This window comes from Mizuhopecten yessoensis, unplaced genomic scaffold, assembly GCF_002113885.1.
Source record: "Mizuhopecten yessoensis strain PY_sf001 unplaced genomic scaffold, ASM211388v2 scaffold2741, whole genome shotgun sequence".
Lineage (NCBI taxonomy): Eukaryota > Metazoa > Mollusca > Bivalvia > Pectinida > Pectinidae > Mizuhopecten > Mizuhopecten yessoensis.
The window spans coordinates 474876-491594 of NW_018404696.1; the positions used below are offsets into that span (position 1 = coordinate 474876).

Sequence of the window (16719 nt, forward strand, 5' to 3'; positions counted from 1 at the left end):
TTGAAACATATCAGTATGTTTGGTGAGGATCTACGTACCAATTTGAGGTTTCATCATTCTGTAGTACACTCTCCAGACAACGTCCAGCGACAGACCACTGTCCAGGTATATGGCACCAGCTAGGGACTCAAAGATGTCCCCTAGTGCTTTTGGTACCTCAAGTTCCACATACTCTTCACTGGCATCTTCATTCTCCTGTTTATAACAAATACAAATATGTATAAAATCATACAAATACAAACAAACAAATACAAACAAACAAATACAAACAAACAAATAAACAATAACATAGAAACAATTACATACAAATAAATACATACAAACAAATACAAACAATTATAAATAGGTACAAACAAAAACATCCAAATACATACCAAAAAAACATACAAACAAATACAAACACATAAAAACATACAAATACATACAAACAAAAACATACAAACAAAAATATACAAATACATACAAAAAACATACAAACAAAAACATACAAACAAGCATAGAAACAAATACAAAAACATCATTACAAATACAAACAAATACAAATACATACAAACAAATACAAATACATTCAAACAAATACATTCAAACAAATACATACAAACACATACATACAAATACAAACAAATACAAATACATTCAAACAAATACAAACACATACAAAAACAAATACAAACACATACAAAAACAAATACATACAAACAAATACATACAAACAAATACATACAAACAAATACATACAAACAAATACAAAAACATACAAAAACATACATACAAATACAACAAGAGGCCCAATGGGCCTGAATCGCTCACCTGGTATTAATCTCACACTTGTAATCTTAAAAGTGGACTAAAATAAAGCTACAGGCAGAATAATAGTGTTTTATTCATAAGAACCTATTAAAAGATTTAAACATATGACGCCTGTGACCTTGAATGTCGAACAAGGACATTAGGTTGAACAGAGTTAAAAATGGACGAAAGTCATTCATTTGAACAAACTTGGCAGCCCTTAATCACAGCATGCTACTGGCCAAATATCGTAACCCTATGCCTCTTGGTTATTCAGAAGAAGTTGTATAAAAGTTTTAAACATATTTGACCCCAGTGACCTTGAATATAAGTGAAGATCATTCATTTGAATAAACTTGGTTGCCCTTTATCCCAGCATGCTACTGGCCAAATATCGTAACCCTATGCATCTTGGTTATTCAGAAGAAGTTGTTTAAAGGTTTTTATCATATTTGACCCCTGTGACCTTGAATATAAGTCAAGGTCATTCATTTGAACATACTTAGTAGCCCTTAATCACAGCATACTACTGGCCAAATATCATTAGCCTAGGCCTCTTGGTTATTCAGAAGAAGTTGTATAAAAGTTTTAAACATATTTGACCCCAGTGACCTTGAATATAAGTGAAGATCATTCATTTGAATAAACTTGGTTGCCCTTTATCCCAGCATGCTACTGGCCAAATATCGTAACCCTATGCCTCTCGGTTATTCAGAAGAAGTTGTTTAAAGGTTTTTAACATATTTGACCCCTGTGACCTTGAATATAAGTCAAGGTCATTCATTTGAATAAATTAAGTAGCCCTTCATCCAAGCATGCTACTGGCCAAATACATTAACCCTAGGCCTCTAAGTTATTCATAAGAAGTTGTTTAAATGTTTTTAACATATTTGACCCCTGTGACCTTGAAAATAGGTGAAGGTCATTTATTTGAACAAACTTGGTAGCCCTTCATCCTAGTTTGCTTCTGGCCAAATATCATCACCCTAGGCCTTTTGGTTATTAAGAAGAAGTTGTTTAAAGTAAAATATTGACGCCGACGCCGGACCCCAGAAGCCGGACGCCGGACGGACGACGGGCACTGCACCATGGCATAAGCTCACCTGGCCCGAATGGCCCTTTGGGCCAGGTGAGCTAAAAACATACATACAAATACAAAAACATACATACAAATACAAACACATACATACAAATACATACATACAAACACATACATACAAACACATACATACATACATACATACAAATACAAACACATACAAATACAAGCACATACATACACATACAAACACATACATACAAATACAAACACATACAAACACATACAAACACATACAAACACATACAAACACATACAAACACATACAAACACATACAAACACATACAAACAAACTTGTAGTGCCAAAATGAAATAGACATATCAAGGGAAACCTTCATAAGAAATTTGAAAAAGATTTGTCAAATAGCAATAACAAACTTGAACTCTCAAAATAGCTAAATAGCTGTCTGTCAGCCATCTTGTTTCCCGATCAGTCTCAAATACATGCACAACTAGGGAAAAAGGGGAACCTGCATAGAAAATTTGAGACATATCTGTCAAGTACCTCTTGAAATTTAGTGATAACAAACTTGAACTGTCAGAATTAAAGATGGCTGCCTGGCAACCACCTTTTTGTTACGATTAGTCAAGTAAAACATGCACAACTAGCTAGGGACCAAGAGAAACCTTCATATGAAATTTGAGAACTGTCAAATACTTCTTGAGAAATAATAACAAAATTGAGCTGGCGAAATAAAAGATGGCTACCTTGCTCATAATAAGTCTGAAACTGAAACATGCATAACTACATGTAGGTACCTATCGGAACACACAAATGCAATTTGAGAAGGAACAATTCATTACTTTTATCAGAGATAGTATTAACTAAAGTTGGTTAAAGACAAACAGACAATGGACTAAGGGCAATTTGATCAGCCCAATATCCGAAGATGGTTGGCTAAAAGTTGGCCAAAAGCTTACATCCTCATCCTCCAAATCAATTTCGTCGTCTCTTTCCTTCTGTTTTGCCACAAACTTCTCAATGACCTGGAACAATGGTGGTGAAATGGCCTTGAAGTACTTGTGGAAGTCCCACTTGACGGCCAGTGCGGCGAAGATGTTATTGTTGACTAGCGCCGACCTGAGGTCAGTGAGTACTCCCGGGGAGTACTTACACGAGTCCTCGTACAGGTGTCGTGTGATCACGTAGTCAAGGATGGCGTCCCCCAGGAATTCAAGTCTGAAAGGTTTATAGGGTTGTTTACAGACAACAACAATCATAACTCCAATAATGAAAATTCAATGGGTTTCTTTTTCAGACATTCAATTTCCTGAAATTGATGATGTACACTGTAAATACAACCATGCAAGATCAAAAGTACAGAAAACAAGAGGCCAATGGGCCCGTACCACTCACATTTTATTTATTTCACATTGGTGACCTTTAAAAAGTTTCAGGAAAAAGTACATCTGAATCGGCTAAATATTACTATAATATAACTATAATATTATTAAAATATTACTATAATATTATTAAAATATTACTATAATATTACTATAATATTATTATAATATCACTATAATATTACTATAATACATTTTATGAATTTTAATGGAGGAGTTCAATTAAGGATTGAATCTTGCTTTGGTCGATTTCATGGGATGATGAATTGAGTTGGTCTTGAAACAAATTTAATAAACTGCGAAGCAATACATGTTGAATTTGTTTCAAGACCAACTCAATTCATCACCCCATGAAATCGACCAAAGCAAGATTCAATCCTTATATTTCAATCAACATGGTGTTTTTTTCAATAATTGGAACTTGTGAAGTGCATTCTGATCGTTTGTCCCAGGTTCTGGAGCTTGTGCAAGTCTACGTATTGACGTAATGTAAAATATTATAGTGCGTCATTGAAGGACCACCATACAACATGATGGTGTATGTTGATAATTCCATACAACCAAATTAAGTAGTCAATAGTTATCTCCATTCGCAAAATCATACACACAGGTAATGTTAATCTGGTCAAAATCATCGGCACAGGCAATGTTAATCTGGTCAAAATCATACGCACAGGTAATGTTAATCTGGTCAAAATCATACGCACAGGTAATGTTAATCTGGTCAAATTCATACGCACAGGTAATGTTAATCTGGTCAAATTCATCAGCAAATGAAACAGGTTACATTTGGTAGTTGCATTGAGTCCAACTTGAGTAAGAATTGAAATATTTAATTTTACTAAGGTGACCTTAAAATTTCTTCAGATCCAACAATTAATAGTACTTCACAACAGTCCGCAGCAGGATATCAGGAGAAGGTGTTTTTACGTGGGTCACTCAGGGTTATTTATTTGAACACACTTGATAACTTTTCATCCCAGACTTGCTACCGGCCAAATATCATCATCCTAGGCCTCTATGTTATTCAGAAGAAGTCATGTTAAGGTTTTAATAAATTTGACTCCTGTTGCCTTGAAAGTTGGTCAAGGATCACAACCTAGACTATTTCAAAGAAATTGTTTAATATAACCCTTGTGACGTTGAAGGTGGGTCAAGTTAATTTATTTGGACAAACTTGACAGCCTTTCAACCCAGCATGCCACTGGTCCAATTTCATCAGCCTAGGTAAACCTCTAGGATATTCAAAAGTCATTTAAAAGGTTAAACAAACTTGACCCATGACCTTCAAAGTGGTTCAAGGTCATTCAATCAAACAAACTTGACAGACCTTCATCCAAGCTTGCTACTGGCTAGATATCATCAGCCTAGGCATCTTGGGTGTTCAAAAGAAGTTATTTAAGGATCCCTTGGAAAAAAACGTTTTCTGGAGCAAAAAGTTAAACTTTCAAGGTAATAGTCAATGAGGTTGTTTTGAACAGAGTGAGTGAGCTTACCATTGGTAACAGTCTGTGAAGTTGCTTTGAATAGAGTGAGTGAGCTTACCGTTGGTAACAGTCAGTGATGTTGCTTTGAATAGAGTTAGTGAGCTTACCGTTGGTAACAGTCGGTGATGTTGCTTTGAATAGAGTGAGTGAGCTTACCGTTGGTAACAGTCGGTGATGTGTTTCGAACAGAATGAGTGAGCTTACTGTTGATAACAGTCAGTGAGGTTGTTTTGAATAGAGCGAGTGAGCTTACCATTGGTAACAGTCGGTGATGTTGCTTTGAATAGAGTTAGTGAGCTTACCGTTGGTAACAGTCAGTGAAGTTGCTTTGAATAGAGTGAGTAAGCTTACCGTTGGTAACAGTCGGTGATGTGTTTCGAACAGAATGAGTGAGCTTACTGTTGATAACAGTCAGTGAGGTTGTTTTGAATTGAGTGAGTGAGCTTACCGTTGGTAACAGTCGGTGATGCTGCTCTGAATAGAGTGAGTGAGCTTACCGTTGGTAACAGTCGGTGATGTTGTTGTAGTGATATGACGCGTGGGTAAAGGCTTGAAGAAGGTAGGCCCGGTCACGGAACTTGTAGCCGATCTTCTCCTCAAACGATTCGTAGCCAATAAGAAGGTGTTCCATCAGACGCCTGTTGTCGTTTGTGTTAGACAGTAGTGGTGATGGTGGACACTGATACCCATAGGAACTCACAATCTGATGCTCCTCCTAAACACATAAATTGGTTTATTGATTATTTCATGGTCCTCCTCATTTATCTTGGTGAGGAGGGAGGGACAGAAAACTTTCACCTCAAGGGTAAGATAAGTACAGCCTTAAACAGGACATTTGAAATCTCGTCTGAGGCCAGCTGCTCAGAGGGCCTGTATTGCTTACCTGGATCTTTATGCCAAGCAAAGGTCCAGCAATAGTATGTACGGCTATGGGTTGGGGATCTCCGCCATAGTATGAACGGCTATGGGTTGGGGATCTCCGCCATAGTATGTATGGCTATGGGTTGGGGATCTCTGCCATAGTATGTACGGCTATGGGTTGGGGATCTCCGCCATAGTATGTACGGCTATGGGTTGGGGATCTCCGCCATAGTATGTACGGCTATGGGTTGGGGATCTCCGCCATAGTATGTACGGCTATGGGTTGGGGATCTCCGCCATAGTATGTACGGCTATGGGTTGGGGATCTCCGCCATAGTATGTACGGCTATGGGTTGGGGATCTCCGCCATAGTATGTACGGCTATGGGTTGGGGATCTCCGCCATAGTATGTACGGCTATGGGTTGGGGATCTCCGCCATAGTATGTACGGCTATGGGTTGGGGATCTCCGCCATAGTATGTACGGCTATGGGTTGGGGATCTCCGCCATAGTATGTACGGCTATGGGTTGGGGATCTCCACCATTTCAAAATCATGACCCAGAAATCAACCCCTAGGGGTGGAGCTAGAACCCAGGATCGATTCTAATAAATGACTGTGTCTATCTCTATATTCCTGTAAAACGTATATATGGTTATGGGGTAGGGGTCTCAACCATTTCCAAGTAATCATAATTGCCCACAAACTAAAACCCTAGGGCAGGACCCAAGAGTCGATACTTATATCACCAATGCTTAATGCCCACCAATAGCATATATGATTATGGGGTTAGGTTCTCAATCTTTTCAAAATTATGACCCAAGAATTAAGTCCCTAGTGGTGGGACATGATCCCAGCGTCAATTTTAATATGGCTGTGTTTATCTCTGTATGCCTATCAAACATATATATGGTTATTAAGTTTGGATCTCAACCATTTCAAAGTTATGGGCCAGAAATTAAGTCCCTCAGGATTGGGCGACACCCCAGGGTCAATTTCAATATATGATTGTGTCTGTCTCTTGAAGCTTAGCAATGATATATATGGTTATGGGGTGGGGATCTCAACTGTTTCAAAGTTATGACACACCCTTAGGGGTGGAGCCAATATCAATCCTAACCTCCTGATTGTGTCTGTCTCTTGATGTCCAACAATGATATATATGGTTATGGGGTGGGGATCTCAGCTGTTTCAAAGTAAATGGCTCAGGAATGAAGTTCCAAAGGGTGGGTCCAGATCCAAGAGTCCTTTATAATATCATGATTGTGTTCCGTCATTTTATGCCCAGCATAGGTATATGGTTATGGGGTGGCTATATTTGATATAAACTGAAATATTCATAATTCTATACTCACTAGTAGCTAACTGTAATGTAAATAGGTTCTAGGTACCTGTGAGCTGGAGGTCTACGTACCTGTGAGCTGGAATTCTACGTACCTATAAGCTGGAGGTCTACGTACCTGTGAGCTGGAGTTCTACGTATCTGTGAGTTGGAGGTCTACGTACCTGTGAGTTGGAGGTCTACGTACCTGTGGGTTGGAGGTGTACGTACCTGTGAGCTGGAGGTCTACTTACCTGTGAGCTGGAGGTCTACGTACCTGTGAGTTGGAGGTCTACGTACCTGTGAGTTGGAGGTCTACGTACCTGTGAGTTGGAGGTCTACGTACCTGTGAGCTGGAGGTCTACGTACCTGTGAGCTGGAGGTCTACGTACCTGTGAGCTGGAATTCGAAGTCTACGTACCTGTGAGTTGGAGGTCTACGTACCTGTGAGTTGGAGGTCTACGTACCTGTGAGCTTGTGGATGTCTCCTCGTCAGGTTTGTCTCCTACTGTAGCTGCTCTAGGTGGCAACACTTTCAGCCCCAGTGAGAACATGAACCGTAGGGCAGCCTTCTTTCCACAAGAAGTGAGATAGCATCCGATGAGGGACTCGACACAGTCGGCGATGGACTTGTCCGGTATACTGTGGAGCGTCTGTAGACAGTAAGAAAACACGTCCGAACCCTTCACCTCATTCACTTCCATGTCCTGCTCCTCAACCTCCTGCCATTGGTCAATATCAATGATCTGTTGGTCAATCTCATCCTCTGTAAATGTTTTTCCATATTCCTGTAACTTCCTGGTACCCAGTTTCTCTGTTATCCTTTCATGAGCTTCCTTGGCAAGATCACTTGTCTTACTCAACACCACGTGTGGGACAGGGCCCTTCCGTTTTGTCTCATTGATGACGTAACCAGGTGGCAGCCAGTTTTCATATGGCTCAAACTTTGTGGAGATCATACACTCGGCAAGGCCAGTCTTCTTACCTAGCCTGTACAAGTTACAGTTACTCACCTGCTTACTACGCAGGTAGCTCAGTTTACCCTCATGTATACCTGGATAAGTACAGTACAGGTACACAGTGATGGCATACTTAAGAAACGAGTCGCCGATTGTCTCCAGTCGCTCCAGACTAAAGAAGTCGTTGGCGTTTGACATGGTGAGGGCTTGTAGGATAGTGCAGGGACTTGGACCGATATACTTACTCAGGTCTATATCCACATCTAGTGACAACAGTGGGTCTGGAAACGCAACCTTGGAAAGATCAACAGGGGCAGACTTTTTAACGTCACATTTATCTGATTTTCCAAAATGTCCGACAGAAGAGAAAACATCAGCTTGATTTTCATTTTCACAAATCTGTTGCTCCCCCCACTGGTTCTCGTCACTTGTAGGGTTATCCGAGACCTGACACTGTGAAGTTTGTGGTGTCAATTGGTCATCACAGGGGTCACCCCAACCAGTGTGACCTTCTTCTCGAGTGTTATCACAGTCGTATTGAATATCACAGCTTTCAGCTTGATCAACTTTGTGTCTATTACTATCGCAATGTAAAATGTCTGAACACGATTCATCATCTCTGGTGTCGAACTGATTGGAACAATTTGTTGTCAATTTGCTGAAATCTTTGAGGAGGCCATTTGTTGACAGTCCATTACAATGAGGTGTGTTTTTTATTTTACAAGATTTGATGCATTGTGCCAGTTGTGTATGACCACAGTCATGGTTGTTCAGTGTAGAGAGATCCCTCTGTACACAATATTTACACTCTATATCACAGATATCTTTATTTAGCTTGCATTGTTTGTCAGTTTCTTCTGCATAGTGCCCGTTACATAACAATGTTCTTTGATCCTCACCTTCACAAACAACTGGTGAAACTTGACTAGTATGGCTGCCTCCACTCTTTTCTTTGTTGACAACAGTATTTTGACTAAAGAGTTCTGTCCTCTGTTCCTTGTCGACAGACGGAGCCTTTTCTGGTGTAACCTGTTCTTCTCCTGTGTCTGTCTTTTTGCTGTTTTGACCATTTTCATAGTCAATGTCACTTTTGACAACTTCACTTTCTGTTACCGATTCCTGTAACTTCACATTTTCACAAGCAGCCACTGTTGTGTCACGGTCAGATTTCACATTTTCACAAGCAACCACTATTGTGTCACGTTCAGATTTCACATTTTCACAAGCAGCCACTGTTGTGTCACGGTCAGATTTCACATTTTCACAAGCAGCCACTGTTGTGTCACGGTCAGATTTCAAATTTTCACAAGCAGCCACTGGTGTGTCACGGTCAGATTTCACATTTTCACAAGCAACCACTGTTGTGTCACGGTCAGATTTCACATTTTCACAAGCAACCACTGTTGTGTCACGGTCAGATTTCAGATTTTCACAAGTAGCCACTGTTGTGTCACGGTCAGATTTCAGATTTTCACTAGCAACCACTGTTGTGTCAGGGTCAGATTTTACATTTTTACAAGCAGCCACTGTTGTGTCACGGTCAGATTTCACATTTTTACTAGCAGCCACTGTTATGTCACGGTCAGATTTCACATTTTCACTAGCAGCCACTGTTGTGTCACGGTCAGATTTCACATTTTCACAAGCAGCCACTGTTGTGTCACGGTCAGATTTCACATTTTCACTAGCAACCACTGTTGTGTCACGGTCAGATTTCACATTTTCACTAGCAACCACTGTTGTGTTACGGTCAGATTTCACATTTTCACTAGCAACCACTGTTGTGTCACGGTCAGATTTCACATTTTCACTAGCAACCACTGTTGTGTTACGGTCAGATTTCACATTTTCACTAGCAACCACTGTTGTGTCACGGTCAGATTTCACATTAATTCTACTTGTCGTGTAGTTGCCAGATTTCAAATTTTCACCATTCCCTTCCATGTTCATATTTTCAACATCCCTTTCTTCTGAATACACTTTTGCACTTTCCATAATACCGGTATCCTGATTTTCCTTTTCCAATACTTTTGTTTTTTCCAATTCTTCTGTCTGCACATTTTCGTCAACAGTTATGACCTGTTTATCAGCACTTTTCGTATTTTCGTTCTCTTTCTGTCCTTCCTGTGAAGACATTTTTTCTTCAGTTCTATCCACATGCTCTTTTTCCTCTTGCACAGAGAACCCGAAGTCTAGTGCAGGGAACACAAACCCTGGTGGGAGGTCCACTTGTCCGATATTAGCGCTGGTTGCAATCCGGATTCTAATCTCCTCGGCAACCAGGAGATAATTGATCCTGTAGAGTATTGTGGGAAGACAAACAGCCTTTCTCCAGAGAGATGATGGAAAGACATGTACCTCACAAAGTTCTGGGACAAGAATTTGCTTCTGTTGCAGATTTTCTCTCCTGGCTTTCTTAGTCTCTGCACTGCTTGTTGGCAAAGCAACACCCTTTTGGTTCATGTATCTAGGGGTCAAAAGGTTAAGACGAGCAGAAGTGTGATCCACATCGAGTAGAGGCTGTTCCTGATTGGTCACGGTCAGACCATATTTGGTAGTATAGTATTCACTGAATGTCTTGTATAACTCAGGCGAGGGGAATGCAGAGGACGGATTGAGATCACTGCGTATTTCTGCCACATAGAAATGCTGTGGTTGGTCAATATTACGATACGATGGCATAACAACGGCATCTTCATACTCGTCTTTCTTAAACTCAAAGATTTCCCGCTTGGAGTCATATATGTTTCTCTTCACTGCTTGTTTGGAAAGTTTCACCAAGTCAATAAAATCCCAATCAACAAAATAATCTGAATTGTCGGTTTCTGAAACAGTAACATTTATAAGAGGTCACTGAACGTAGCTTCACAAGCTGACAAAGTTCTCAGACGGACCCACTCATTGTAAGTCGGACCCACTCATAGTTAGTCGGACCCACTCATTGTAAGTCGGACCCACTCATTGTAAGTCGGACCCACTCATTGTAAGTCGGACCCACTCATTGAAAGTCGGACCCACTCATTGTAAGTCGGACCCACTCATTGTAGGTCGGACCCACTCATTGTAAGACTGACCCACTCATTGTAAGTCGGACCCACTCATTGTTAGTCGGACCCACTCATTGTAAGTCGGACCCACTCATTGAAAGTCGGACCCACTCATTGTAAGTCGGACCCACTCATTGTAGGTCGGACCCACTCATTGTAAGACTGACACACTCATTGTAAGTCGGACCCACTCATGGTAAGATGGACCAACTCATTGTAAGTCGGACCCACTCATTGTAAGTCGGACCCACTCATTGTAAGAGCAGATTCGTTTACAACTGTTTTGAAGATTTCAAAGAGGCAAATGGATCATAAACACACAAAATTACATAAAGAAACCAAAGCTGTTAAACGGTGTACCATCATAAGTTCTAGTAACAGATTTTATAAGGATAGTAAAACTGGTGAAGCTCACCAGCTAGTAACAGATTTTATAAAAGACTGTAAAACTGATTGAGCTCACCATCTAGTAACAGATTAACAGGTGACTTACTGCGATTGAGGGGGATGATACAGTAGCCAAGGTCGGCCTGGTCTGGCTGAAACTCCATGGGGTCCTTCTCCAAACGTAACACTTCTGTAAACACAAATCGGTGGAACTCCTGCAATCTGGCAAGCTCTTCCTCCGTGAAGGATGTACCACTCCGTAACAGGTCCAAGGATACAGTGACCTCCCCTGATCTTGTGTACAATGGAAATGTAGGGATCTAAAGAAAAACAAGACACCTAATTAGTATTGACAACTATAATTACATCACAGTCAAGCCTCCTAAATGTAGGTAAGTTAAAGTTGATCCCACTTCCCGGGTGTGACTTTATTGATGATTTAAAGTGACATATGGATGACACTCATTTTTTAATCTGACATTCAGGTGACACTATTTGCTGATTTTATTTGACATACAGGTGACATTCATAATGATTTTATTTGACATACAGGTGACATTCATAATGATTTTATTTGACATACAGGTGACATTCATAATGATTTTAATTGACATACAGATAACATTTTAAATGATTATAAATGACATACACGTGACATTTTATATGATTTTAATTGAAATTCAGGTAACATATTCTCTATTGACAATAAGAGTTTTAGTCACAGTTACCTGTCTCGACTAGATAATGATATTGTTTTACCATGGGTATGTGTTTAGAACTCAGCAGTCCAAAACCTCGGTTTGTTTCCTCCGGGGTGTACACACGGCGCCCTCTGGTGTTCTGATCATCAGATATAGGCTGGGTCAGTGTTAATTGGATAAGAAACAGGAAGTTGGTGTCCACAGTGGGGTGACCTTTCACCAATGATGAGCCAAGCTGCAAGCAAAAAAGAATATATTTTTTGTATTACATACTTTGTTAGAAAGTAAAATAGATCAAACTTCCTGTAAAATGTGGACATACCTTCTTATTGACCATTACATCCCACCAATATACCCGTCTGATGACAGTAACATACCCACCAATATAACCCACTGATAACAGTGACACACCAACCAATATAACCCACTGATGACAGTGACACACCCTCCAATATACCCCACTGATGACAGTGACACACCCACCAATAAACTCCACTGATGACTGTGACACACCCACCAATATAACCCACTGATGACAGTGACAAACCCTCCAATATACCCCACTGATGACAGTGACACACCCTCCAATATACCCCCCTGATGACAGTGACACACCCACCAATATACCAGTAACATACCCACCAATATAACCCACTGATAACAGTGACACCCCAACCAATATAACCCACTGATGACAGTGACACCCCCACCAATATCCCCCACTGATGACAGTGACACCCCCACCAATATACCCCCCTGATGACATTGACACCCCCACCAATATACCCCACTGATGACAGTGACCCACCCACCAATATACCCCACTGATGACAGTGACCCACCCACCAATATACCCCACTGATGACAGTGACACACCTGACAATATAACCCACTGATGAAAGTGACACACCCACCAATATACGACACTGATGACAGTGACACACCCACCAATATACCCCACCGATGACAGTGACACACCCTCCAATATACCCTTCTGATGACAGTGACACACCCACCAATATCCCCCACCGATGACAGTGACACACCCACCAATATAACCAACTGAAGACAGTAACACACCAACCAATATACCCCACTGATGACAGTAACACCCCCACCAATATAACCCACTGATGACAGTCACACACCCACCAATATACCCAACTGATGACAGTGACACACCCACCAATATACCCTACTGATGACAGTGACACACCCACCAATATACCCTACTGATGACAGTGACACACCCACCAATATACCCTACTGATGACAGTGACACACCCACCAATATACCCAACTGATGACAGTCACCCACCCACCAATATAACCAACTGATGACAGTGACACAACCACCAATATACCCCACTGATGACAGTGACACACCCACTAATATACGACACTGATGACAGTGACACCCCCACCAATATCCCCCCCTGATGACAGTGACACACCCACCAATATCCCCCCCTGATGACAGTGACACCCCCACCAATATAACCAACTGATGACAGTAACACACCCACCAATATACCCCACTGATGACAGTGCCACCCCCACCAATATAACCCACTGATGACAGTGACACCCCCACCAATATAACCCACTGATGACAGTCACACACCCACCAATATACCCCACTGATGACAGTGACACCCCCACCAATATACCCCACCGATGACAGTGACACACCCTCCAATATACCCTTCTGATGACAGTGACACACCCACCAATATCCCCCACTGATGACAGTGACACACCCACCAATATAACCAACTGATGACAGTAACACACCAACCAATATACCCCACTGATGACAGTAACACACCCACCAATATAACCCACTGATGACAGTGACACACCCACCAATATACCCAACTGATGACAGTGACACACCCACCAATATAACCAACTGATGACAGTGACACAACCACCAATATACCCCACTGATGACAGTGACACACCCACCAATATAACCCACTGATGACAGTGACACACCCACCAATATACCCCACTGATGACAGTGACACACCCACCAATATATCCCACTGATGACAGTGACACACCCACCAATATAACCCACTGATGACAGTGACACACCCACCAATATATCCCACTGATGACAGTGACACACCCACCAATATAACCCACTGATGACAGTGACACACCCACCAATATATCCCACTGATGACAGTGACACACCCACCAATATAACCCACTGATGACAGTGACACACCCACCAATATATCCCACTGATGACAGTGACACACCCACCAATATAACCCACTGATGACAGTGACACACCCACCAATATATCCCACTGATGACAGTGACACACCCACCAATATACCCCACTGATGAGTGACATACCCACCAATATACCCCACTGATGACAGTGACACACCCACCAATATACCCCCCTGATGACAGTGACACACCCACCTGTTTGATGTAGTACTGCTTTCTCTTTGTAGTGCCGGGCCTTGCCTCCCCTGCAATGTCTTCACTGTCCAATGTACTCGAGTCTTCCTCCTCCTTCATGAAAAGCTCCTTTCCAATTGGAAGTAACTGATCATCAATCTCCCCTACAAAATAAATTCTGCACTATTGATCAAGTGAAAAAATAGTTACATAATCTGGTCATTAAGGGTGTTCAATATAATGATGATAATCAAGACATGGCAAACATTCACTACCCTCCAGGTAGTCTGCAGGTACAACAGTTTACTAAAAGTGTTCTACATCAAAGTTATATCAGTAATGTTACTCTATACCGACAAATGTCCTGCTATTTGTATCTTACCAGAGCCATGGAAGATCACATAAATGTTTGTATCTTACCAGAGCCATGGAAGATCACATAAATGTTTGTGTCTTACCAGAGTAATGGAAGATCACATAAATGTTTGTATCTTACCAGAGCTGTGGAAGATCACAGAAATGTTTGTATCTTACCAGAGCTGGGGAAGATCATATGTTTGTATCTTACCAAAGCCGTGGAAGATCATATAATGTTTGTATCTTACCAGAGCCATGAAAGATCACAAAATATTTGTATCTTACCAGAGTAATGGAAGATCACATAAATGTTTGTATCTTACCAGAGTAATTGAAGATCACGTAAATGTTTGTATCTTACCAGAGTAATTGAAGATCATATAATGTTTGTGTCTTACCAGAGCCTTGGAAGATCACATCATGTTTGTATCTTACCTGACTTGTGGAGAATCTCACAAGCCTTCAATGCTACAGCTTGTTTGGCCAACATCCTGGTAGGCATGGGGATACCCTACAAAACACGACATTTTCCTGTAGTATATAACACAGTAACACAAAGGCCAGAAAAATAAACCTAGTACATATCCTATTATATACACTGAAATTACTTCAGCAAAGTTAATGGAGCCTTGCTACACAGCATAAATACATGATACACCATGATTGTCTAACCTGGATTTCTTCTTTCAATGGCGAGTTGATTGGAAGCCTCAAGGTGGCGCTGTACACCGTCTGCTCACCCTTCTGAATCGCACCAATAACACACTTTGGTGTGAGGTGGGTGAAGGCGTCACTTGGCAACTTGGCACAATATCTGTTTGAGAATGAAAAAAAACCACTTTCCTAATGGAACAAATTCAAATTACAATACATAACCCTTACAAAGGGAACATATCAGGTTTTCCATTTTTCTCACATAATCACTTTTGTAAAATAGTCTTGTAAACAAAGATTTATACATTACTTGTCATGTTCAAAAAACTAATATATAAAAACTGTTCAAAGAAATTACTCTGGCACTGAATGATCAATACTTCTGTACATTTTCCCCATCTGAGCCCTGCCTTTCCAGCCCTGTACATTTTCCCCATCTGAGCCCTGCCTTTCCAGCCCTGTACATTTTCCCCATCTGAGCCCTGCCTTTCCAGCCCTGTACATTTTCCCCATCTGAGCCCTGCCTTTCCAGCCCTGTACATTTTCCCCATCTGAGCCCTGCCTTTCCAGCCCTGTACATTTTCCCCATCTGAGCCCTGCCTTTCCAGCCCTGTACATTTTCCCCATCTGAGCCCTGCCTTTCCAGCCCTGTACATTTTCCCCATCTGAGCCCTGCCTTTCCAGCCCTGTACATTTTCCCCATCTGAGCCCTGCCTTTCCAGCCCTGTACATTTTCCCCATCTGAGCCCTGCCTTTCCAGCCCTGTACATTTTCCCCATCTGAGCCCTGCCTTTCCAGCCCTGTACATTTTCCCCATCTGAGCCCTGCCTTTCCAGCCCTGTACATTTTCCCCATCTGAGCCCTGCCTTTCCAGCCCCAGGGGTCCATCAGAATCATACTTTTTCATGCCATCTAATTGCTATCTCGTCATAATTATACTGATCAAATTTGAAACAAATCCTCCTGAAAATGGACAAAATATACTCCGAAGTATAATTTCCCTATGTAAACTCTAGTAACGTTATCCTCTCCCCAAGGAAGAATGGATGAGCCAGGGGAATGACATACCCATTAAAATAAAATGCCTGATGTCCTTTCCATCATGAAGAGTACCAGGTATTTGAATCTAGTACAACTTGGTGTGAAAAAGAAGATTTTTTAAACTTAACCAACCTTTCCTTTGGGTCCCCACCCTGGCCCCTGAGTTGAGGGTAGAAACCCAAACTTCACACTCTGACATCCTATTCCACCAAGAGCAAGGTGACCTAAAAATGTGATTTGGGAATTGCACC

At 41.3% G+C, this 16719-nt stretch overlaps 1 protein-coding gene across 1 annotated transcript in view; it reads right to left on the reverse strand.

The window, feature by feature from the left end:
• LOC110446500 (endoribonuclease Dicer-like) overlaps positions 1-16719 on the reverse strand; it is a 34581-nt gene that overhangs the window by 9929 nt on the left and 7933 nt on the right. The window contains exons 7-15 of the mRNA XM_021491672.1: positions 15446-15587; positions 15209-15284; positions 14438-14580; positions 12054-12230; positions 11401-11614; positions 7369-10685; positions 5218-5435; positions 2811-3069; positions 39-195 (exon numbers count right to left, since the gene is read on the reverse strand). Coding sequence (XP_021347347.1) covers positions 39-195; positions 2811-3069; positions 5218-5435; positions 7369-10685; positions 11401-11614; positions 12054-12230; positions 14438-14580; positions 15209-15284; positions 15446-15587 — 4703 coding nt within the window. The remainder of the gene's footprint in view (positions 1-38; positions 196-2810; positions 3070-5217; positions 5436-7368; positions 10686-11400; positions 11615-12053; positions 12231-14437; positions 14581-15208; positions 15285-15445; positions 15588-16719) is intronic.